Raw genomic sequence first — 26899 nt, 5'->3', positions numbered from 1 at the left:
TTTTACTTGAAAGCCACATTCTCTGCTTTTAGAATACATCCATCTGTATCCGTGCAGTTATCCAGAGTCTGCTCACAAATGAAATCAACAGCATCATGCAGTTTACCTTTGTGCTTTCTTTTGGAGAGTCTCTTGATCAAAGCATTTGTTTAGTTTACTTTCACTAATTACATAATCATACTTATTCAGCAGTAATACAATATTAGCATACTTAATGCCCAATTCAAAGTAAAATTGATGAATTGACCTATACTGGGGTGTTGCGCTGGGAGCAGCTGAAATAGGCCTATGGATAAGAAGGAATGGAAGAAAAGTAATGTAAAAAAGTTACTTTACTTTGTAAAAAAGTATTGCAGTGTTTTCATTTTTGGTTTGCTGTACACTGCCTTTTGGATTAAGTTCTTTAAGTGCATGGGCCTTTAGGAGTGATTTTTTTCCTTCTCTTGCTCAAATCCAGCCATGACTCCACTCCCTGCATGCCAGATTGCCTACAGATCACAATACACGCGTGGGTCACTTTTTGTGACTCATGAGTCACTGGAAGGGTGGAAAACAGCGCCATCTACTGTGGCAACTCAGACCTGCAACAGGTCAAAAAATATTCCCAAATCCCTCTCTAATGCAGCATCTCAAGCAACTTTAGCCGCTACATGTGCCCTGGTGAAGATGGTCCTTGGGGAACTGTATAATTTCCAACCGGGATTTTGATCTTGTCCTGACATACAGTAAGCCTCTGAAAATGAATGAGCTTTGATATCGACTGGCTCAATAAGGAAATGAAAGGGTATGCTTGACAGCTCCTTTAGACTGGACAGGAGACAGAGAGGAATTCAGGATCCATCCATCCATCCATTTTCCACCACTTATCCAGTGACAGGCTGCAGTGGCATCAGATAGTGTTGAAACCTAGACATCCTTCACCCTGGTGCAAGACAGTAAGTGTTTGCCTGTACTGAGAGAGTATGTGTTGAAGATTAGTCATGTGGAGACTGTCCTCATTGCTTGTTTGTGAGGTGCTTCTCTCCTTAGAAGCACTGGCTCTGTAAAGTGAGTACAATGAGTGTCCTTTGGTGGGTGGGCCTGAAACACCCCAGTGTTTGATTTCTGGAACACTTTGCTATATGTGTGAAGTACAGCACATTCAGTGCAGTGCCCTTGCCCCTTGTTTTGGTTAAATTGAATCTGATTTGATACTTTTTCACAGTATCTACATTATTTGAGTTTAGGGATTGTTATTTTAAGTGAAACGAAATTTTTAATTATTTTTGGTTTGATTTTATCATCAATAATTGCATTATTTTTTAATTCTGATTGTTAAGTTTTAATTCTATCTATTCTATATTTTCTTTTTACCTTAGTCCTACAACAAGCCATTTTGTTGCAAGAACAATCAGTTTGTTGTTATTGCAGGATTATTATCATTGAGAAAAAATAATAATAAATTAAAGCTGCAAGCAGCGTTGATCAGGTCCTCGCACCTTCGCGCACGTCAGGGTACGCCGCAGTCAAAGGGCTTTTATTGTGGGAATGAAGATGTGTTCAGGCTCTTATCAGATGTTGCACAAACAAGTTAAATGTCACTTCCTGTGTGCACTATGTGGTGCTAGACAACACCCACTAATTATAATTCATGTTGCTTTATTTCAAGTGTAGACCACACCTTGCAATTTCATGTAAATCGGATGATTTTTGTCACATAAGACTAAATTTCCCGTTGTCAGTAGGTGGTGCAGAAGAGGGTCATTAATGCAGCAACATATTTAGTAGAGGTCAACTAAAAGGCATATGCATTTTCATGAATATCGGACGTTGCACGAAGCAGTTAAATATGACTTCCTATGTCCACTATTTAGTGCTAGAGAGCACCGACACTTATATGTCATGTCGCTTTATATCATGTGTAGACCACACCATGTAAATTCCATGTTAATCGGATGATGTTTGTCATATCAGCCTGACTTCCTGTTGTCAGTAGGTGGCGCTATGACTATAACTCAATATTGACTTGTAGATGTGTTCAGACCGGGACTCTTAACAAACACCAGAACTTTGGGGCAGATTGGACAATGTACATTCAAGTTAAAACTTCCTTTTTCATGGCGAAACATTGAAATCCGCCACATCGCAACTCTTGATTTTAAAAACTTTTGATCACAAACTAGTCTAGATGACACACACTGATGTCATTATGTCATTATGATGAATTCTGTAGGAGGAGTTTGTTAAAATACAGGGCATGGAAAATCGTCAAAAATTCAAAATGGCCGACTTGTTGTTGGGTTTAAACTATGGGTCCAAGAGACTTTTTTGTGTGCCCTGGCATGATATATATGTGTACCATATCGTACATGTAGGTTTAACATGGTGCGGGGGCTGCGTCATTGAAATATTGTAGGGGGCGCTATTGAGCCATTCTGCCACACCCTTGCCCGCCACCTACACAATATTACAGACTTCAAGACCTGTCATGTGTGTGCAAAGTTTTGTGAGTTTTCCCCTTAAAAACAGCTTCGTACTTTGTGGCGAACAATTTGTTGCCATGGCAACGGCTTTTGTTGAAAACTCAAAAGGTTCAAAAGTTATCATCATCAAGGTCTTACACCTTGGCTGACCAAATTTTATGTGTTTATGGCTAACCTGCTAGGAGTACTTAGCAAAAGAATGGCGCTTAAGACTTCCTGTTGCCAGTAGGTTACAGACTTTAAGACCTGTCATATGTATGACTCAATATGAGCCTGTACTTGCCTTCAGACCGGGACCCTTATCAAGCATGGGAAATTTGGAAAAGATCTGATCATGCAGAGTCAAGTTATAACACTTTGTTTGTTCATGGCGAAACATCGAAATTCACTGCACCACCACAGCAAAGGCGTCCAGTGAAAACTCACCATTTTCACAGTATGGAATCATCAAAGACTTAAGACTTTTCTGACCAAATTTCAGATAGATCTGTTCATCTTGCTTGGTACAACTCATAAAAGTACAGAATACGTAACTTCCTGTCGCCAGTAGGTGGAGCTATGAGTATGTCTCATATATTGTTATTGTTGTCTCATATTATATTGACACAAAGATGTACTCAGGATGGGACCCTCATGAAGCATGGGGCAGATTGGACAATGTACGTTAAAGTTATAACAACTTCCTGTTTCATGGCGAAACATCAAAATTTGCTGCATCACCACGGCAAGGGCATTCAGCGAAAACTCAATATTTTGATAACTTTTCATCACAAAGGTCTTTAGATGACACTGACAAAATTTGGGATTTGGGAGTTTCAATCATGCCTCACTCCCACATTTGAGAAAAAAGATGGCAAAAAAATTAAAAAATTTGAAGCCACAGCCGAGAAGCTTCAGATGGTTCAGCTGGCCTACTATGCTTCAGCTGACAGAGGCCATGGACAAAGGAAAGGCAGGAGCTTCGCTTTTGACAACAGAGAAGAAAGCGATGTCTGCTGGAAGTGTCATCAAGTGGGTCACTGGGCTAAAGATTGTACTGCCACAACGCCAGAGGAATGGGATGGTATATGAGGAACACGACGCCCACCTCCTGGTAATGTGTCTGTGAACAGACCATTTGGAGATAGGAATCGACCATCACAAAGATTATGACTATTTACATAAGCTTTAGCCCTTGCCACCATTTGTCAAGAGGAAACGTGAACAACTCCAAATAAGTGACTCTGAAAATGGTTTAGAATCGGAAAATCTGATCCTGTTGACTATCCCTTGACTGTTGTGGTATGCTGTTCCCCAATTGCTCCTAGGTATGGTTACTGTTGGAACATAGACCCTTTTTAAAGCTATACAAGAGTTGTTGTGATTTTGTTGAGGCTCATAGTTGTGATGTATTTGTGAAACATGACACATGTACCTATAAGCGTGTGGCTCTGTGACACATGAAGGTGTAGATGAATAGTTTGAAGGAGTGAGATGGACAAACAGGTAATGATGGTATATTATGGCGATCACAGTGTTGAAGAGATGGATTCCATACCACCATGCATTGTAAGTGCTAGTAACCTCTCCATGATGGTGGCCCTCCACTGCATGTCAAATGCATGGGTTGAAGACATCATGATGTGACTCTAATCTAGACTGAACTCTTAGAATTATGGTGACAATATCTATGTGCAACAATGATTGAATGTTGAACTATGCATTAAGGTGCTTCCATTTTATTTCTGCATATGCTTAGCCTTGATTGTAGTGTTTTATGCTAATGTCTGCACATACATATAGTATTATCTTTAATTGACTAGGCAGAATTTATTTACCTTTAGTCAAAGCGTATTAATAGGTTGTTTTTGATACTCATTACGCTTAAGTATGGTATATATAGAGCATATTTACTCTTTGACTGTTTAAAATGACTTGATGTATGCTTGGTTATTTTTACTGGATGTCTTTTTCATTTCTCTAGTTTATTTACAGTTAATGTGTGTGGTGGCTCATGTTTCATGTTTTCTCCATCATTGCACATGTGAGCGAAGTTCCCCAGACTCGCCAGGCCTCACTCCCTTCAGGGCCCCATCCAGAGACCCCAAGAAGGCCAGATACTCTGACCTACTGTTTAGTGCATACACACACGCAGCAGTCAAAATTTTCCTCCCAGCAACACACGGAGGCAACCCTCTCATTCTGTAGGGAGAACTCCCAACACTGCAGTGCTCAGTCAGGGACTTGTGAGTATCCCCACACCCTCCTGGCACCTTTCACCCTGGGCAACAGAAAAGAAGAGAGTACAGCCCTTCTCCAGGAGTTTGTTTCTAGAGCCAGTGCTGTGCATAGAGGCAAAACCCAATGTATCTAGTTGGTACTGCTCTACCTCTTGCACTAGCACTGACAGTACAAGTCCCTAGAGCTAGTTTACAATGCCCAGGATCAGCATACACAGGTCCTGGCTCCTGTCTGCTCCACGTTTGGCACTGCACCCAACCCGTTTCTATCCTTGCAGGTGGTGAGCCCACAGGGCAGGTACTCCATGTTACTTCTTTGGGCTGTGCCTTACGGGGCCACATGGGTCATGGCCCGGTCACCAGACGCTTGCCAGAGAGCTCCCTTTCCTGGCCTGGCTCCAGGAGGTTGCTCCGGTCTCCTTCTTCTGGGTGAGCTTCCCACATGCCTGTAATGCTGCTTCATTGAGGTCTATGGATTATATTTCAAAGTAAAAACACTGGAAGACAATTTCAATCAATGACATTAAAAAAAAAACAAAACTTTTACTAAACTGCTTTCTGGAATGGACATTTGTACTTTAATTTTTATGACTAATCAGAAAGTATTTCAAGACTGAAGAAATCAAATGAGAGAAAAAAATCCAATGTGATTATTGGACCAACCGGATTAATAACACAAAAAACTCTGACAAACCAGTTTAAAAGACATGAATGATAATGAACAAGTCCATTCATTCACATCTTTCTCATTTGTTCAGTTCCTACTCCACATTGTACTTTTTACATTCTTTAAAGTTCTTACCAATAAATGTTTCACACTGTAACGTTTAAAAGGTCAAGATAAAACCTCTGATACATGGCCTGCTTCACTGAGTCACTTTGAAAACATGGTCTAAGTTCTACAGAGAGATGGGAACAAGTGCAGACTTACTACTGTGAGCTGAAAATATGAATCAGTCAGTCAGCTGTCATCACTGAAGATGTGAGTCTGTCTCATGGTGGGAATGTCTGTCAGCTTTCTCTGATTTTACATTCACAGCAAAGTGAAGACATGTAATTATTCCTGACTTGTTTAAGAAGCAATTATGTGGTTTGTACTGTTGGGTTGTGAGTGATGATGAGTTTACCAGGTCATGAGATTTCCAGCTGTTCAATCCCTTGTCTCTCTTGTATTTCATTACAGGACATCAGAACCTAAAGCTTTTTACAATTGGTTACATGCATTTCTCAATACTTCGTTCACTTTTTTAACTATTCAGCGTTAGCACAACTGCAGGCAATATGACCTAAACTATGAATATCTTTTCATTGCAAAATATTACATTTAAGGACAGCATCTTTCAAGTTTCATGTTTGTTTTCTCACTCAAACTCAACCACCAACACTGTGTACTTACAGTCCATTCTGCACATGTTTACATACTATTTTAACAACAGGTCAATTTATGTTCAAAACCTACGACCAAATGACAGTGAATTAGACTGCAGTTTGCTGCATTCTGCTACATCCACATTTAAAAAAAATATAAAAATAAAAATACTGAAACCATTCATTAGGCCATACAACACTGAGCGTCTCATTTCATTCCTGGAGGACCTCTATGAAAGGCTTGTGCCAAGTGAGGAAAGCAGGCAAGAGAGGATAAGGATATATGGAGGACAGAAGTGTGATGAGGATGAGAACTTGTAGCCAAATACGGCAGACAGGACTAACTAGCCCTGCTGTGTATCTGTTAACAGTAGCTTCCTGATACATGTATGTATATTGAATATATGCTTGTTAGTTTTGTATTGCATTGGTAGAATTACTTTAGTTAAGGAAAATAAAGCCTACTGAAGCATATAGCTGCATTTCTGTGACAAATACAACACAATCCATGCAGTAAAGAAAGGCTGTTCTTTTTGCTGTAATGCAGTGTTGGTTTATGCAAACAAATAAAACAAGATACTTCAAAGACCATAGTGATACATTGTAATGCTACTGGTTATTTTTTTATGTCACTTTGTTATGAGTGACAAAGTGTTCTTGGTAGGGGACAATGTCAGTGTTATGATACACAGTTGAGATGTGTATGAAGTATTTGGTTGCATTAGTGCAGTTTAGATGTGAGACTAACTGTTGTGCTGAGCTCTATATTGGTAAGAGAACTGTGTGCAGAGTTCTGAATCAGTACAGGGAAATGCATGTAACCTATTATAAACTGTAACAAGACAGAATAGGAAAGGTGCTCGGTTCCAGAGACTTGTTAATAAAATACGCTCTATCAATGCTGCAACTTCTTAGTTTGCATTATTTGCTTGAGGTCACTAAGAGAAGCAGTTTATATTACTACAGACCTAGTTCCACTAGTCTTTTTCACAATATATTCTTTCAGCAAAACTGAACCAACTTGATATTGATGTTTTCTACCCAAATCCCAAGTGTAATGGGTGTCTACTACTGTTGCCACTGGTAAAATCCGATCAGTTCCTCATATAAACAAATTGTAAAAGGCTGCATTTAAATAGTGCTTTTATCCAAAGTGGTTCACAGTTTATCTCTCATTTGCCCATTCACACACACACACACTCACAGACCAATGGCAGCAAGTTACCATGCAACCATGACCATTGGTAGGAATTTGGGGTTCAGTGTCTTGTCCAAGGACACTTGCAGACAGAAGGAGGGGGGGATTGAACCGCCAACCCTGTCATTAGTGGATGACACGCTCTACCTTCTGACCCAAAGCTCCTCCATTATTTTGCCAAACAATTAATATGTTATGCTTAACTAAATAATTACAGCTCCCATGAGTCTTAAACTTGGGACAGATGTGAAGATCAGCTGAAACCTACAATGTCTGGACAAACCAAACAGAAAGTACAACACACACCAGCTGCATCACTGGACCATTGTTTCATTTGTAGCTCATAGCACAAGCCAAACACATCATACAGACAAATAAGTAGCAGAGATGTGCCTGTCTGGGGAAGTTATATGATAAAACTGCTGCTTTTCGTGGGAGTTGACACAAGTTGATGCTAAACAGGACAATGGTTGACACATGATGATGATGATATCAGCTGTGTGTTGCCCTTCAAGGAACAGAGGCTTGCACTTAAGTGTGACTGGACTTTGGCTTTCCGTTAGATCAGAATTAAAATACTTGGAAACTGTCATACTGTAACTGGTTTATTTTAATTGGCTGCCTCTGTCAAAACATGCAGCCTTTGTAGAATTTGTTTGATTAATACTAGCTGGCTGAAACCACTTCCCCAAAAGGGAGCCTTATGCCCAAATGGTCAGCAGAGGATTCATCAGTTATCCCTAGGCACCTGACAGAAATGAAAACTATTCTACAAACCATTCACTGGTTGTGACCTTCAAATGTCAACAAAAGTAGGCTGCATATCTCTGCTGCATTTGGTGGAGCCTTTAAAATGGAACAGCCCTACTGACCCATTTTGTCATATTAAGTGTTTAAGTTTGCACACATTTTGAGACACAATGTGCACATAGACTGCAGATTGCTAAAGCAGCTTAAGAGATGTACTGCACACAAATTATTTAAAATAGTAACAAGGGAACATTTCACATGCATACATAATTTCTGAGAAAGTGGCTGTTAAGAAGCTGACCCTTACAGCTTTGTCAGACTCCGATTTTCAACTTCATCTGCAAACACAGACTGCAGGGATCATAGAACAAACTTAAAAAGCATGACATCACAGCTGACAAAGACAGAACTTCTGAGGTCCCGGCTTGACAGTCCAGCTGTAGTGAGTGAAGGTGACCTGGGATGAACTATGAGATTCTGGGAAGAGGCTTGTAGAGTTATGATTCATTTCATTCAGATTATATGCAGATATATACTGCATGAACAAAATTACATCCCAGTGTACACATGCTCACACACAAACAGTTTAGGCATCCAAACACAGAAAACTGTCCGAGGCTTACTCCTCTCTGGTCGAGGAAATGACAAGGTGACCGGTCAGGATGTAATGTTCAGTTCAGTTTGACAGTGCTGAATGGTCAAATGGTCGATGGGAGAGAGCAATAGTCTGTTGTGTGTTTGGATTCATCAGTCCACCTTGACCACACTGTAGATCTTGGTAACAAACCAGAAACAGGCAAAGAAGCCAATTGTACCTGGAGACAGAGAAAATACAACTTAAATTAGAGCTACATTAAATAACGGTTTTCTTGACACATAGGACAACATCAGTATAATATATGTATTTGAGGCTGAGGGGCATTTCTACAAGACTTTAAATATGATAGCTTTTCTTAGAACTCAGCTCACCTTAACCCAAAACCAGTCTAATCTGTTTCATCTTTATTAACCTAGGGCTTTCAGTAAGACATGGAATAAGGAAATGAACATCAGAGGTCAGAGTTAAAGTGGCACTATTCAATATTTTCATATCCACAATGGATCAAATGACTGTGTAATGTGAAAGTTGTCTTGTAATGATGAATCCATAGAGAAATATTACCAACCATGCAGTTCTCATCAGCTCTATGGAGCTTTTTAGTCACTTTTTTTGTTTTAAGGTCCACAATATAGGGCCTCTTCACACCTGAACCAAGGTTCATTTTTTTGTTACATTGTATACATTTGACCCGGTTGGTTTTGGTTTTACATTGTAATTATGCAAGCGCACTAAAGAACTTGACATACCTACGACCTGTTATCATCACCTACATGGGCATGTGTCTGATATCAGTGTTGTCAATTTGGTGGGTAGCCTTCTATCGCTGTTTGAATTAATAGAGAAAAATTAACGAACAGATTCATTTTGTTGCCATTATAATAATATTATTATGGCCAACCCAGTTGAAGCGGGGAAAGACTCCACCACCTTACTGGGTGAGCTTATGGGGCAAGTGCTCAGAATGCTATCCAGGTCGTCACAGAAAAGAAATTTGTGCTTCTCATTGGTCGACACACCAGTTTTTCTAATGGCATCATGCCCCTTTGTATGCTGCTGACGCAGTCTCTTTATCTTCAGTTGGCATTGCTCTCCCATCCTCTCTCTCCCATCCTCTCTGACAATACCTGGAAAGTGTTGGCAGTTTTGTCCAGTTGACAAATAAAAACTTGGTCTCCTCTCTTCCCCATTTGCTACTGTGGCTCATTTTTCCTTTTTCTGGTTTGGAAAAAGGACTATAGCCTGCTGGGACTTCCTGTAATTGGTCAGAAAGTCCGAACCATCCAAAAAATGTTTTCACACTAGAAATGAACCAAACGATGGTTCAGTTTGATCTGGACTAAGACCACCTCTTTTCGTCGGACCAAGGTTCAGCTGTTTGGTCTGGACTGTGGTCCAAAGGAGGTTTCATGCCTGTACTTTTGGTTTGGATCAAACTGAAAAGTCCAAAAGTCCGCACCAAATGAGGTAGGTGTGAAAGGGTCCTTATTAAATGTTTAAGTTCAGTCATTTCACACAGCAGCAACATGATTCCTAACTGGCTTCCCGCATACAATTCCTGCTAGGACCCAGCCCCAACGGTTGTACACCCTTTTGACTAAAAATGATTGAAGTCTATTCAATAAACTAGACTTGATACCCTCAGATACTGTTACACTATGATTACAGATGCAACAATATGGAATTTCAGCACCGATAATGATAACCTTATTAGACCAATGTATTTATTAACCCTTACTAATTAAAAACCATGTCTGTCCTGCCGACTGTGAATGTTCTTATAGCCACTGCATCTCTCTAACCTTTTGTTTGTTGTCCCACAATTACATGAGCATCCGAGCTGCGTGCCTCTCTCTCTTTTCTCCCTCTCTCTCCATATTTTCTCCTCCTTGTCCTCTCCTTCCACGCAGGCTTCTCTGAACTGGACCATCAGTCATCCTGGGACTGCTCTGCCTCCCTGGCTGTTGGTGCCATTCCCAGAGGTTTTGGATCAGGATCTTCATCCTGCAGGAGATTCTGCCACACCTCATGTTTCTCCCTGTCCTGCATGATCGATGTTCTCTCTCTCTCTCATGTAGTTTTTTGTCTCTCCTTCCTCTGTGTGTGTGATTGGTGTGATGTGAGTTTCCCCTTTGTGTATGTGTAGTCTGTCCTTTTTCCAGGTCTCCATGGTGATGGAGGTCATGTGGCTCAGGTCCTATCTGTTTGGCAACACCTGGAAGTTGCTTGATGTCCTTCTAATCAGATTCTTCATAAATGTTATCAATCTATCAATAATATATTTTATTATCCTGTTTTTCCATACTGCAATTTTACTATCTGATCTATTCTGTACACACATCATCTATTGCACATCTGTCTGTCCTGAGAGAGGGATCCCTCCTCTGTTGTTCTTCCTGAGGTTTCTTCCATTTCTTCCCTGTTAAAGGGTTTTTTGGGAGCTTTTCCTCATTTGTATTGAGGGTCTAAGGACAGTGGATGTTGTATTGCTGTGTAGACTTTAAAACTTTAATTAGTGATTTGTGATATTGGGCTATATAAATAAAAATAGACTTGACTTGATCTGTTATGGCCAGGCCAGTATTAACAAGTGTGTACAGGCTATAAAAACATTAGAATAATTTACATAACGTTTGACTGATTAATGGTTACCTCAAGCCCCTAGATTCCACTGTTTAGAAAGGGTGCAGGTCTTTTAAAATGAACTGGCTAACAACCTGAAGCATCATTCATCCTCCCTTTGCTGCTGATGTGAGGGGACTCTGCTGAACTCTCAGCCTAAGTCTATAGAAATTCAACTCATTTTAAGATGCTTAGCTAATTAGACTAAATCAACTCATACAGTTAACGTATGTTTTGAACTCATTCATAACTATTCACCATTAGAATAATGGTAAAATGGTAAACGGACTGTACTTGTATAGCGCCTTTCTAGTCCTCCGACCACTCAAAGCGCTTTTTACACTGCAAATCACATTCACCCATATTCATACGCTGAATGGTACAGGGGCTACCATGCAAGGTCCCAACCTGCCCATCAGTAGAAATCTAATCATTCATACACATCCACACACTGATGGCACAGCCATCAGGAGCAATTCGGGGTTAAGTGTCTTGCCCAAGGACACATCGACATGTGGACTGGACGAGCCGGGAACCGAACCGCCGATCTCCCGATTAGTGGACGACCCGCTCTACCTCCTGAGCCACAGCCGCCCCATAATGAGCTCTGTATGGCTGTAAAACATAGCGACTGTGGATGAGAGGTGAGAGGGAGTTGAATGCAGGGAGAGAAGTCAAAGACGTTGCATTTCTGCATGTTTATATTCTGTGTGTTTTGTGTGTGTTTGATGAACTGCTCCACCTGTTCGACTTCAGAACAAGCATTGTGATCGTCAATTAAAGTAAAGTATAAAGTCCATGTCATTCCGCTGTGGCCTCTCTGCTCTCCACTGTGGTTGTGTGTGGGTGTGTGCCTTGCCAAGTCCTCTATGGCCAACTCAGCTCTGGTAAACATGCTCCTTCCTGGTGGGCAGAAGAGATGATACAAGGATTTTACGAAAATCACCCTGAAGCAACCTAACAGTGACCCAACTCGAACCCCTAGCCACTGACAGGACTGCCTGGTAGGCCTCCTCCACCCAGGGGACATCCAACAAAGGAGGGAAGTGAGATGCACATGTAACCATGTGCTACCGGCATCGTCGCAACACCTGGGCTCCCGTGTCCCGTCTGCAACAAAATGTGTGGATCACGACTCAGCCTCCACAGCCATATGAGGTGGCACCAGAAACAGCAGCACTTACAACACCCCTCCTGACCATCTCAACCCTGAGGAGCAAGAGTCGTCGTCATCATCGGTCACGATGGACAGCTAAAATGGAGATGGTGCGTGTGTGTGTGTGGAATGATGTCCCTAGTCAGCAGCCAAGTCTCTGTATTATCAGATGTAATTATAGGCTGAAACTCCATTAATGGAACAACAGCAATAATTTCATTTTCTTCCTTGTTAGCCAATAACATAACTGCCAGCAATATATTGTTTAGCGTTTAATTGTGATATCAATATGCCATAAATAATAGTCAAATTTGAAAATACCCTAATCCTGACAGCACTGTTTCACCTACATAACTAAGATCTTTCTTTTTAACCTCCAAAATAACCCATTTAGTAGCTGTGTATATGGTAATGATGACAGCTGTGATGATCTATGGTGACAAAATACACCAACCCTCATACCTCCCTTCTTTTTGTATACCTACCAGTGAACAAGAAGAAGATGAGAGCCATGATCATGGTGTATCCAAAGTACAGGATGGTGCTAGCCAGTCCAGTGATTTGCAGCTTGGAGAAGAAGTAATGAATGGCATAGACAAGGAAATAGACAGCAGTGAAGCCGCTGGTCAGGAAGGAGCGCCACTGCCAATGATAGTCCTGTGAAGAGGAGGAACATGGCCAGAGTTGAGATGTAAGGGAAGAAACAAACCGTTTTGTAAACTAGGTCCTGACTGAGGGGGTTTCAAGAACAAATGGCCTCTGCCATACGCAGCCTGGATTCCACAGCCTTGAATTGCAGGTCAATGCTGGTGAGTGTTAATTTCATCACAGTAACATAGAAACAAGAACAAAGTTAGAACAAACTCAAAATCAAATCTAAACAAATATAAACATGTCAAGACTAAGGTGCCACTGCTCGGTGTGTCTACCATTCAGTAAGGAATCTCAGAGTTTTCATGTCTAAACCTCCTGCTCCTAGCCCTAAGGGTTGGGGTTAAAACCTCAGCAGGTCCATATACAGAAATTCCATTCTTATTCTACTAATTTTATTCTATTTTTGTACATTTATATTGTATTCATACTGCAATCAAACTGCAACTACAAATGTAATCAAATTGTAACTGCAGATAAATATTTTAAATTTGTAAATCCTACTTCCTACTTTAAACTCAGTTGAATTATGTTTTACCCTAATAACATTCTAGCTAATTTCCAGTCTTGTATTAATCTACTATTAATAATATCCCTAAAACATGAAGATGAAAATGATCATTTTAAAAGGTATTTTATTGATCATGCTGTTTACCTCAGCACATAAGTGGAAGTAGCAGAGCAGGATGGTGGCCTCAGAGCAGGTGATAACCAGGATAATAAAGACAAGGAAGAGGAAGCCAAACATGTAGTACATCTGATGGGACCTGTAGGACAAGAAGAGACATGTCTAAGCCAGGGTTTATGTTAGTCGGTATATGCCGGCTTTTTGCCGGTATCGCATGTAGTTGTCTGGCAAATGAAAATATCAACGGCAAAAATAAACTCATTAATAGCATATGAAACAGCCTTATATTGTGTGACCTATAAGACATGTTGCCAAGACACCTTAAATATAAACTTATGTATTATATATGCAAAAGTTTAGTTTTGCCTCCGCTGTTAAGACAGTGTGAGATTCACTGAGTGTTTGGTCAGATGTGACTAAGCGTGGCATGAGACTCAAAAGCTGCACACTTTAGCAACAACCCTGCACTTTGGCTCAACAGCAGTTAACACGACTCCAAAAAGTCTTACTGTTTTCTCTCAGGTAACGTTACATCCCTCATTTGCACAATGAAACAAACAAATCAGCCTGGAGCTCCACAGTTAAATAACATGTTATTGATCAGTAGGAAGTTTAACTTTTCCCCGGCTCTGGTGAGAGGCGGGCTTGGGGAGACTGAGGCAGGTGAAGGTGGAGCTGCAGCAGCAGGCTGCCTGCATGGCTGCATATAATTAAAAATAGCAAAGCAATTTGTTTTATTTTATTGTTGTAGCCTATATGCTCAGTTTGCAAAGGTAGTGAAGAGTTCTTTCTGCTGACTAAAATACATTTGTTTGATCATAGAATTTGTGTTTTTGTGTTTTATTGATGTTTAAATGTAGGCTACTATATGGGTATTTAAACATTGTCCGGTAGTTGTTCTGTATAGCTGGAATTCTGAAATATTAATGGCCAAAGGCGATTCTTGCTTTGCACTTTTCATTTATTGCCTATTTTTTACAACCTAACTTTGTGGGAAGGAGAAGGGGAACAACAGGTTATGGAGAGTCCCTTGTAAGCACTTCACTTGTGCCAGTAGCTCAGCTTTATCTTTGGGGAACACCCTCAACTCCAGGAGTGATGCCCAAATAAGGAAATGTGGGTCATTTAGCAGGTGGATGTGACTCCCCTTGTTGAGACCTGCTGATAGTTTAGGGTTTTTTTTTCTTCCCAAAAACAAATCATTTTTAAAAATGATTGTACGAAATAAATGTTCATAAAAAACCCACTATTTGTGCTTTGCTGAATAACATATTTGTATTCAGGCATACCTGTAATCTCTTAGTTTCCCCCTCTAGTTATCAGCAGCAGCCTTTACTTCCACTGTTTTGAAGTGTATTTCCTTATCATAATAGTTTGTTCATACTTAGACCATATGAGCTAAATTTCAGTGAGCTCCAGAAAAGAAAGACCCGACAGATACCTAACTATATTGTAAGTAGAGCTGCACAATGTTAGTCAAGAATCACTCAGAATTGAGATCACAATTGTCTTGCATATCTCTTAAGTGAACCATTTACTTATGTATTGGCTGGGATTCAGGCAGGGGCATGAATGTATACTGTATGTGTAGATGTCTGTAGCGTCTATGTTTCTGCGTGGAATATGCACCAGCTGCAAAAACAAATCTCCCTCTGGAACATTCAACACTATCTATTTATTTTTACTTTTAAAAAATTGCAATCCATATTGTGTTGATGCTGAAAGAACAAAAATATGTTTATTACCCGTGCTTCATGCCCTATGAACTTCACCCCCACCAGGACCCAGGTCAAGTACAACAATGACAAGCCATGGTTTAGTGCAGAACTCAGACAACTGTGTCAAGCCCAAGATGAGGCCTACAGGAGTGGATATATGAACCTCTACAGGCATGCCAAGTACAAGCTAAAGACAGGAATTAGAGCAGCCAAGGAGAGGCACACCGAGAAGCTGAAAGACGAGCTCTAAACCAATAACACATCTTCAGTTTGGAAAAGCCTGCAAGAAATCACCAACTACAAAAGGAAACCACCCCACTCCACAGACAACCATCAGCTGGCAGAGAACCTGAAAAAGTTTGACAGACAAAGGCTTAACCTGGACTCTCCCTCATTCCACATCCACTCCTGCTTGGGTCCCCCACCTCCACTCACTCGCCTCTTCACAACCCCCTTGACAAAGACCACCATCCCACCACCTCTCCACCACTATCAATAGAGACAGAAGAAGTGCATAAACTGTTCATCATGCAGAAACCCTGGGAAGCGGCTGGACCAGACAATGTGTCACCATCCACTTTAAAGCACTGTGCTGAACAATTATGATAGCCTCCATATATACAGACAATCTTCAACCAGTCACTACAACTCTGCATGGTCCTGTCTGCATCAAATCCTCCACCATAGTCCCTGTTCCTAAAAAGCAGAGGATTACAGAGCTTAATGACTACAGGCCCGTCGCTCTGACCCCTGTGGCCATAAAGGTTTTTGAAAGACTCATCCTGTCCCACCTAAAATCAGTCATTGACCCCCTGATGGACCCCATGCAGTTTGCGTACCAGACTAACAGGTCTGTGGAAGACATAGTCAACCTAGCCCTGCAAGTCATTCTCCACCATCTGGACAGTCGGGGACTACGCCAGGATCCTGTTTGTTGACTTCAGCTTGACATTTCATACAATTGTACCAGAGCTCCTCCAGACTAAGCTCTCCCAGTTGACTGTGCTTAAGCCTCTGTGGATCACTAACTTTCTGACAGACAGGAAGCAGCATGTGAGGGATGGGAAAGCATACCTCCACCTGTGGGACCATCAGCACCGGAGTTGACAATAGACGAGGAGAGCCCTCCCACCCATCCCTCAACTCAACATCAACAGCACCACAGTTGCAGCCGCTGAGTCATTTAAGTTTCTTGGCACCACCATCTCCAAGGATCTTAAATGGGACATCAACATAAGCGCATAATCAAGAAGGCCCAACAGAGGATGTTCTTCCTGTGGCAGCTAAAGAGGCTAAACCTGCCACAGGTCAGTGCTGATTCAGTTCTACCTCGCCATCGTTGAGTCCATCTTCACATCATCCATCACTGTTTGGTACACTGCAGCAACCAAACAGGACATTTAGAGGCTGCAGTGCATCATTCGCTCAGCTGAGAAGACAATCGGCTGCAAACTCCCCCCCAGTGATCAGCTGCACTCCTCCAGGGCCAGATGGCATGCAAGCAAGATCATCTCAGACACATCAGCCAAAAAGACTGAGATCCATAAAAACCTCTTCACCTTCTTTCGAGAAACTGTTTCTTTACTAAACAGCTGAACTGCTCCGTTATCAAACTGGACTCTACATTTAACATGCCTCATTTATTATTTCTATTATTTCAAATCTCATTTCAAAACTGGCCGGAGAATGTGCACAAGACTGGCTACTGTGACACTATGGACAGTGTTCCAGATGTTATGTTTCAACAAAGTCATACACAGACGGCATATGATGAAAACACTGTAAACAAGGTGCTTGCATTCACACTTTCTGCCGTGAAGAGGACACGGTTACAGTAAAAATGCCTCTCCCAAAAGCCCATCCAAAGTTTGGAAATCCACAGCAAATCAAGAAAACTGTGTCCTAGAATACATACCTACTTGAAGAAAGAAATGCAACGCTCATTACCTAGCCCCTGCTCACACAACTGTGAGTCTAAGGACTCACCTATACCTTTGCTCTGTTACAGATCCGAAATAAGCCTACTTTGCTACAGGACTATGTGACAGGCAGAAAAAAAAGGATTTGATATATCATAAATTGGACTGCTAACAGAACAAATGCTGTTTTTTTTTCTCATTCATAGGCTTAATTGGTCACACTACAATATATGCAAGACAATTACTGTTACTATAAAACATTTTTAAAAAGCACTTGCTAGAAGTTTACAGTCATACCATCCAACATTTAAACATTTATTGAGAACCAATCACAATGCAGGCACAACTGAGAAAATGAAAATGCATTTTAATACCAGATGTAAATGCAAAGCGGATTGGATGTCATTATCCAGATAATGTATGAAGATACAGATCACATGTTAATACCTGGTGTAAATGGGGCAGGCATGCAACACAAATAAATACCCTTGCTCCTACAGTTAATGTGTTTTACAGGTTTCTAAACCTATACACAGTTCCTAATTCATAAAAAAAAGAGTTAATTTGTTTACAAAGTGGGGAAATGTTTGGCCATCCACCTTAACAGATACAAAATATTTGAATGTGCGATGTATGGTTAGTTAGTTATGAACCAAACCATCTTATGTTTTATTATATATGGTATACATTGTCAGATATTGTACATCTGACTATAATCTCACAAAATCAAGTATGGATGACGGGTAATGTTTCAGCTTGAAACGCTCGAAGATAACAGTATGAATCCAATCTTTTATAAAATTTTATAAAAATTGAACACTTTGACAAATGTCTTGATTGTATTCTTTTTTTGTTTTTGTTTTTGACAGAACTGCATTAATTCCAGTTAAGACAGATAAGAGGTGGTCTCACTTGTTCACTCATTGACAACACCAGCACACATGTTGGCTGCTCTCAACGGTCTTTGCTTCAGATTTGTCTGTAAAAATGGCAGGTGTTTTATCATATTTTCGTCATATCTTTCATATCATATCTATCATATCTTTGTCGTATTCATTTTAAAACTGCCAAAACTAGTTTCTCATTAGATGAGAAATAGCTCATGCAGTTGCAGAACTGTGCTTATTATTTAAATAGAAAGGCTAGTTTAAATACTTGTTCATGTGTTTTAGGCTTCAAGAAGTTTTAAGAGATGGTGAGTTGTGGCACTCCCCACAGCTCTCTGACTCATCTGATACATACAAACCTGTAAGGCTAGACTGATTCTCAGCTTTTCATACTTCATTCTAGAAGCAAAAAGGTGTATAATGACTTTCTAACTTTAAACTTTACAGTGTTACTCATTCTTACCAGATGGAGTTTAGTATGAAGAACAGCTGAATAAATATACACCCAAAAGGCAGAATTCCTCCCATGATGATACCAGGGAATGGTTTTGTGTAGAATGACTGCTGTGGGATTTGACGAGGAATTTGATTGGTCCGCACTGGGTGCTCAATACCCTTAAACCACCAGTCGCAACAGAGAGAGAGAGAAAGAAATTCAAACTATCAGATAGGTACACCCTGATATAGTTACTCAAAATAAATGAAGAAAGAAAGAAAGAAATATGACACATACCTAAGGTTTTTCATGTGAACCACAGTATAAAATCTTTACATTTCTGTCGATTTACTTCATTTAGTTTAGAGGGTACAGACTCTTCCAGCAATTCAGTTATTTTTAACATTTGGTACTTTTGTCACTTGAACCACCTAACTTATGACATTGTGACACACTCTTTCTGTCAACCACCACTGGCATGGAATATATATCAGCATGTATTAGTTATGAATGGATGTACAGTATGTGTGTTCAGATTTACTTACTGCCTTCTTGAAGCCAAAGTATGCTCCTATAAAGGTAAGTGGCACTGAGATACAGAACCAAAGAGCCAGTATGGCTACCAGGGTCCCAAAGGGCATGGCTGCTGAAGACCCTTCGCCCCACAGGATCAAGTTCATCACAAAGAAATCTGCAAACACCACCCTGAGCAAAGACAGAGAGAAAGCTAAGTGAAGGGGATAATGAGTGAGAGTGGAAGCAAGTGGTTGTGTCTTACCCAGGACAGAGGAAGGCTGTCAGTAGAACATTGGTCTTCCACTTCTCTCCTCCAAAAGCTGACAATTAACCAAACAGAAAGACAAAGGAGGAGAGGATTTTTAGAAATTCACTGAAACCGAAAAGCCGCCATGTTATTACTTTTGTTCATATGTTGTTTACATTAGAGGTCCACACCCCCTGTAGAGACTGTGCTCAAATTTCACTAACCATAATAATAACCATAATGTTAATGAACCCAAAATGTTGTATTTGTGCAAGGAAAACAGTAGTCATTTTAAAAGAGAATTACAGAATAATGAGTACAACACTGGATTATAAAAATAGCTGGTAGCTTCTTTTTCTCCTTATTCCTTATTTCCTTTCCAACATAAAACACTTCCCTGAATTCTTTCTCACTTACATTTGTAGAGGCGAGCGGCCACATAACCAGCCGGAGTTCCCAGCAGAACCCAGAGAACAACAGCACAGGTCATCAGAGCCCCACGGTTTGCCGGAGAGAGGAACCCAAGACAGGCAAAGACTGGAGAGGGGGGAGTTGACTCGATTACATGTTAAAAATTTGAAGGTTGGATAAGTAAAGCAGTTATAGAGCCTTACTTATACAGGATTTTTTTGGCTGATACCAATATTGATATAAGAGTTTTAAAAAATTATATTTATTTTTCAGCGCAAACACTAAACATTCTCAATAAGGTTACCATAAATTTAGTCATTAAAGAATTAAAATGATGCTTTACAAAGATCACTATTGTTGAATTTCTCCAAAATCCTGATACAAGGGAGCACACTGCTTGCACCTTGTGAGCAGTTCTTAATGACTTAGGAGTCCTCTGGATTACCTCTAACTTCTCTCAGACTTAGGAGCTCCTTTTAGCGCTAAATGCTTTGTTAAATTCTTCCAAAACAACAAAAAAAGATTTTTTAGGACTACCTTGGCCAGTTGGGAGCTACTTTTAGTCTTAGGATGTTTTGTGAATATAGCTCCTGAACTTCATTATAAATTGTGTCTACCACTAAGGCTGCATCCCCACATGGCAGCAATTTCAAGTTTCCAAAAGAAGGAGAGACAAGCAAGTGAAATTTTCAGGCTTTTAGCTTGAAAAAGCTTTCACTTGCCTGTTGATCTGTCTCAATTGTTTGATGCTATGAGATGTTCAACTTTTTTAACGTGGTCAGGGAAGACAAAGAATCAGAGAGCATCAAGTCGATAGGACAAAAATAAAGAATGGATAGAAGAAAGACAGGAAAGATGATGGCATGTAAAGAGCAAGTAAGTAAGCAAGTACTCTAGTCTGGCATCTATAACTGATTTTAAATTCTAATAAACAATCATGAAGATAACAAACACATACAAAGTGTGACAAATGTCATGATGAAGATCTGGGTTCCAGAGCCGAGGAAAACCGACAGCAGCATTCCCTTCCTGGGAGGTCGGAAAACATCTCCGTGGACCAACTTCCACCCAAACTCCTCCTGAGCATCCTCCTGGAAAACAAGAAATATTAGCAGAAATGAGAACAACATGACGCAGCTGTATCATGTTTTGGTAATGCCACAGCTGCCTTGTATGATTATTATTCATCTGATAGTGAAGATAGTTAAATTTAGTTAATCATTGCCATGACTATGAACTTAGAACAATTGGCAATTTTCTGATCACAGCTCCACCTCAGCTCAAAGTGTTCCCATCAGCCATATAGGCAGATACTCACCACAGAGTCCATCTGATTGTATCTAGCGATGTCTTTATGCAGAGTCCTCAGCATTATCATGGCTACCATTCCAGACAGAAACAACACGATCACCAACGAGTTCATTATACTGGGGAGAAAAAAACATGGTGTATTGCAATGGTGTTATTTTGCGGCCAAGATCCAAAACAAGTGTTCTCTTGAGTCATAGAATTATTTTCTAAATGCAGATTGCAAGGCTGAGCTCACATTAATTAATGTTGAATCTGTATTTTGATGTGGATTGTCCCAGTGGATGGAGACCGGTCAATTGATACACACCAGGGTTGAGCAATGTTTGAATGAATCATCATTAATCTTTACAATGTGACAATGTGAGGCATTTTTAAAATATAAAACCACGATGACTGCTGCCTTAAGATCACCCGAACTTTAAGCCTAATGTAACTAAACAGGACAGAAAAATCCAAGCCTCAGGAGTCGATGGAAGACGGGAGGAATCAGTTTGCTCTGTGTGCATGCAAGATATACAAACTGCTGAAGCTGAGAGCATACAGCTTAGAAGATGGAGCAAAAGAGGCCTCAGCCTCCAGGTCAAGTGGCAAGGCATGGAGGATTAGTCAAGCTCTCTATGCATTAAACAAACAATTTGAGGCGATTTTACAAATAAGTACTTTTGAAAATAATAGCCTATGTGTGGGTAAACCTAAAGAAAGCCGACCCGTATGAACAAGGTAACCACTGGAAAACAGCAGTGAGAAAAAGAGCAAAGCATGAATTCAGACGCAGCTCTTGTTGAAATGAAGACAATGATTGCTAAACTGAAAGCAGATTCAAACTCAGAGCTGAAGTCAGAAATGAAGTCACTTCATGATGAAATGAAAAATGGGTTTGAACGACTTGAAGAGAAAGTGACAACGCTGAATGAAACGGTCAAAAAACTTGACAGCAGACTTGAAGAAGCTGGACAAGCACTTCAGAGGACCGCAACACTGCTGCAGGGAAACTGTTATTCATCCTTCTGCAAAGTAATCAGTATCTACAAGAGGAATGCCAAGATCTGGAAAACCGAGAGACACAACAATTTGAGAATTATAGGGTGACAGAGGACAACGAGAACAGAGACATGGTTAAGTTTTATCAACCCGTTTATTAAAAGACTTTTAAACATATCCCCTGAGCTCAATCTGGGCATAGAAAGAGCCCACAGGTCACTTCAGAAGAAACCAACGAACCTGATAGAGACCACGAGATCAATTGTTGTGAAATTTTCAAATTTTCCATTAAAGAAAGTGCCCCACATGGGGCTTGGCAAAAGAAGAAAACCGTGTTCAAAGGGAAGTAGATTTTTTTTTATTTTTTTTTACAACAACCACTCTAATACTCTGCAGAATAAAAAAAAAGAATACATCTAGATATAGAAACAACTGAAACAGGAGGATATCAGATTCCAGCCACTCTATATAACAAGCTCAAAATTTTCCTTGAGGCTGGTGTGGGGGTGTTCAAATCAGCAACAGACAGCCTGTGCGGATAATTCGCCCGGAAAGAACTGCATGGACTGGGCTGATCAGCTCTGTGGGACATGAGGTTTGTGCCTGAACTGTATGTCCGATCATCAAGGACCTTGTTGGTCTTTTTTGGGAAGGAACAACTCTAAACCAAGAGCTTCTACAAACCGAAAGACGGGTAATTATGGTCACACATACACACAGAGGTGCAAGCATGCACACGCACATGCACACACACACACACACACACAATGATTCCATGCACTGACATAAGCATGGAAGACTGGGGACAGCTACCTTAGGTGCTTGGTAGCACAAGTGGAAGTCGTATTCTGTTTTTTTCTTTTCTTAATTTTGTATATTCTCTTTGTTACGTTAGGAAATTTGAGGATATAATGTTTTTCCTTACAATTAAAGTATTTAAAAATATCTACACAGGTTTAGAAGGTCTACACTTGCGAATAAAGTTGGGAGAACTGTGGGTACGGGGAGTAGTACTTTAAAACAGAAAATATTATGTGGTAGTGTATGAACATTAACATAATTTCATTTAATGTTAATGGTCTGAATAAGTCAAGTAAGAGGAGCAAAGTGCTTGCACAAATGAAACATCAAGGAGGACATATTGTATTTATGCAAAAAACACGTGTGTCTAAAATGGAACATGACAAATTAGCAAAACTGTTTATGTCCAGGTTTTCTATTCATCGTTCCACTCATTGAGAAGAGGTGTTATAACTATGATAAGGAACCACATCCCATTTCAGGTGGAGAATACAGTATGTGACAAGAGGGCAGATATGTTTTTGTTGAAGGGAAGACAGATGGAGAATATATCACACTATTAAATATATACAACCCCACTGAGGAGGGTCCAAGTACAAGAGAAGATTATTGATTTAATTATAGTACAGTAATTATTTCTTTTCAGACCACTACCCATATATCTTGTCTCTAATACGTTCAAACAACGGAACTCTATTATAATGAAGATCACATGGAATGGCAGGAAACCAAGAATAAAAATGAAATACCTTAAACTGCCAAAAGAAATGGGTGGTCTAGATTTACCAAACCTGCAAGCTTACTATAAAGCAGCACAAGTAAGAAATGTTAAGGTGTGGATGCTAGAAATGCCATATAGAAGATGGAGAGAGATGGAATTAAATTGTGGAGATATACCACTAACTGTTCTGCCTTTAAATATAAAAAATCCTACATTGAGAACCTAGACAATAGATGGGTAGTCACTACACTTAGGGTTTGGAAAATGAACTCTCACGCAGTATATTCCTAGCTGATTGAGAACAAATGTGCAAAAACATACATGAAACAACTAACTCAAACTGTTGGAAAGAATATACATGTAAGATTATAATTCGATATTTTAAGAGTATAGTCTAGACTCTATGCTCTATGTGAAAAGTGCCCTGAGATGACTTTTGTTGTGATTTGGCGCTATATAAACAGAATTGTATTGAATTTAATTTAATTGTAAATATAGCTGCAAGTGGCGTTCCCCGGGTTCAAATTTTTTTTGTGGTCAACAGAAGAAAGCAGCTCAGTCTTCAAAAACTAAAGCCAAGAGCAGCAATGAGCGGGTTTCAGGCTTCAAAAACATGAGCAAAGTCACAAAGCTAGTTTAATTCTATTTAAAGAAGGACTAAGACCAATCGCGCACTTGTTTCATCATGAGAAAGCATGCAGCATTTCAATAATTGCGCACTCAAAGTTTTGCCATTCCTCCCCACTTCATCCAATTTGAACGAAACTCGAGGTATATGTTAAGGAGATAGTACTGGATGTCGCCAGTGAGGTTAATTAGGGCTGCTCAAAGGCATCTTGAGGTATGAGCAAATATGTGATAGGCCACGCCCACTTGCACTAATCAATATGGCGCTTCAGATTTTGGTTAAAACTCGCCCCCGGAACATGCACACGAATTTTGGTGAAATTCTGTCCACTGGGTTTGTGGCATTTTTGGCGCCACCTATGGGTCGGGCTCAAAATGCTTTGAGAAACCTGTTTCCCAATCACGGACCGAAGAGATGTACCAAAATTTATGATAATGTCTGCATAGCATTTTGATATATAACATAATTCCTTTTGGAATATAAACGTTGGAGTCACAGATGAATTGTAATTGCCACATTAGTTTGTCTAAGAAGCCTTCAAAATAAATGCCATATCAACGAATGTCAGTGTTGTGTGAGTGTGTATGTTTGGGTGTTACCTGAACCACTGGATATTGGTGTGAGGCATTGACTCCAGGATGTAGTCCCATCTAGATGCCCAGCGAATATTTTTGTCTTCCTACAAACACACACATAGTTGTGTTTATTAAGTTATTTTCCTTCATATTTGTACATTAAAATGTTTCATGAGCATAAGTTGCTCTTCAGAGTAGGGCTGAATAATCATTATAAAAATAATTTCACATATTTACATTGATAGACAAGCTAACAATAAAACAATCTGTTTGAAACATATGATCTGCTAAAAGATAGTTTAATAACAGAGCACTAGCAGTGACAACTGGGTGGTGCAATTTTTGAGGTAGTAAAAAATGCTTTTTGTCAAGAAAACAAACAAACAAACAAAAAAAGGTGAAATGAAATTTGACATTTTTGCACTGCACCAGTCTCTTCTTCTTGCCATATCAAAGTCTTTAAGCCACTCTCTCCCAATTTCAGCATCAGTAAATTTTCAGTTTATAGCCTATTCACAAAACTTGGACAGCATTAAACACACCCAGATGATACTAGTGTACTAACCACAAAGTTGACAGAGTAGGTGTATGGGATCTTAAACACTCCTGTGTGTTTGTTTTTCAGGAACTTTGGCCCTCCAGTGCAGTCAGGGTTTTCATTAGGGTTTTCATAGCTGAACAGAGCAAGAGAGAAGGACACAAAGCAACAAGATTCCAGATCAAAGCAAAGTCCACCAGTGGTCTAATTTGCCTACAAAATAGGCTCTGTCTGATCACAATTCAGGCAGAACCTTAAATCAATACCAAGCTATTCTACTAGCCTCTGGAACGGATGGTTTTCACATGTATTGCGGACACCAGGTGACAGTACCTGAGTTCTTTTAGGTTCTACAGTTTGGGTTCTACAATTGGCCCGAATGTGAAAATACCCCAAACAACAAACTTGATGAAAAGATTAATTCGGCTAAATTTAAATTTTGACTAGATATCTCAATATCAGCTAAAACTGTCATTCATTACCTTTTGGGTTCAATCTTGGCAGCAACCAATCGTGCTCCGAGTTGTTCATTCTCAACAATGTGGTAATGGATGGTGATGTCCACATGGTTAAAGATGTAAAAAGCATCCTTTTCATTAAAGTTAGACTGGAAAACAAAACCAAGACAGAGGAGTTTTAAATCATAGACAGGCTAATGTCACTGTTATAACAGTTACAGATATGTGTAAGATAAGCACCTTTCTGGGACTGAGACTAGTGCTAGTATAAAAAAAAGACACTGTGTTGCATGCTGACCCTGTCTCTACATGCCAACAAATCTGACCCACAGACGTTAATGGGCTTAAGACAATACGTAAACTAAATTCTATCACAATTGGCTTGTTTTTTTTTAAAACTTATGCCATAACAATATTTTGAAAGATGCTGTACACATAAAAACATCTATGCATAGGGGCTTTAAAGAAATTCTTGGTGCAGCTCAAAATCCTGATGTTTGCAGTTCCATTTTTCCCTCTTGATACTGCCTGACACCCAAACTCAGGATGCTAGCTAACACTGAGTGCTGATCTGATATATTATTTTGTCTTTTTCGAATGAAGAACTATACCTCATTGTGCGATGGGAGTCCTGCTTATATGTGTAAGGAAACACGAGGTTGGAACTACTGTGTAGGCAAAGTCATTCATACACAAATGTATTTATATAATACTGTAAAAGTGTGATTATAAAAATGTATAAAATTCTTTGTTTTATAAAGAAAGTGAGGAAGAATGCCAATTGAATGTGGAGCATCTATAGCAACTATCACTGAGAAATAATTTTGTGCTGGTAAACTTTTTCTGTTTGAGTCGGTGTGACACCCTCACATTGACCACACAGGCATCTTTGGCACGTCCTGCTTCTGTGACGTAACATCCAATAGGGAAACCAGGATTACAGAACTTTTGTCCATCTTCAACATCATAACACCAGGTGACCGGCATGTTATCCACAATCCTACACATACACACACAAACACAACACAAAAGCCTGTGACGTTCACAAATATACATACTTCATATTAAACTCACAGTTTGGTCCACACAATACTTAAAGA

The 26899-nt window shown here is 39.9% G+C and overlaps 1 protein-coding gene across 5 annotated transcripts in view; it reads right to left on the bottom strand.

Moving 5' to 3' along the window:
- Positions 1-5328: 5328 nt before the first annotated feature.
- The window catches only part of tm9sf2 (transmembrane 9 superfamily member 2), a 41570-nt gene continuing 19999 nt past the window's right edge, over positions 5329-26899 (bottom strand). The window contains exons 5-18 of one of the 5 annotated variants that reach the window (XM_042433985.1): positions 26670-26799; positions 25824-25948; positions 25369-25477; positions 24828-24907; positions 21105-21213; positions 20745-20877; positions 19793-19912; positions 19391-19448; positions 19158-19317; positions 18640-18791; positions 13680-13791; positions 12859-13030; positions 12211-12327; positions 12104-12120 (exon numbers count right to left, since the gene is read on the bottom strand). In XM_042433985.1, the coding sequence (XP_042289919.1) occupies positions 12119-12120; positions 12211-12327; positions 12859-13030; positions 13680-13791; positions 18640-18791; positions 19158-19317; positions 19391-19448; positions 19793-19912; positions 20745-20877; positions 21105-21213; positions 24828-24907; positions 25369-25477; positions 25824-25948; positions 26670-26799 (1579 nt within the window). In that variant the 3' untranslated portion in view covers positions 12104-12118. Of the gene's footprint in view, positions 8813-11668; positions 12121-12210; positions 12328-12858; positions 13031-13679; positions 13792-18639; positions 18792-19157; positions 19340-19390; positions 19449-19792; positions 19913-20744; positions 20878-21104; positions 21214-24827; positions 24908-25368; positions 25478-25823; positions 25949-26669; positions 26800-26899 lie in introns of those variants that run through there. The other 4 variants (XM_042433986.1, XM_042433984.1, XM_042433987.1 and 1 more) reach the window with 4 other exon arrangements.

The sequence above is a fragment of the Thunnus maccoyii genome, chromosome 14 (genome assembly GCF_910596095.1).
Source record: "Thunnus maccoyii chromosome 14, fThuMac1.1, whole genome shotgun sequence".
Classification (NCBI taxonomy): Eukaryota; Metazoa; Chordata; class Actinopteri; order Scombriformes; family Scombridae; genus Thunnus; species Thunnus maccoyii.
This window is presented reverse-complemented; position numbering and strand designations above follow the sequence as displayed.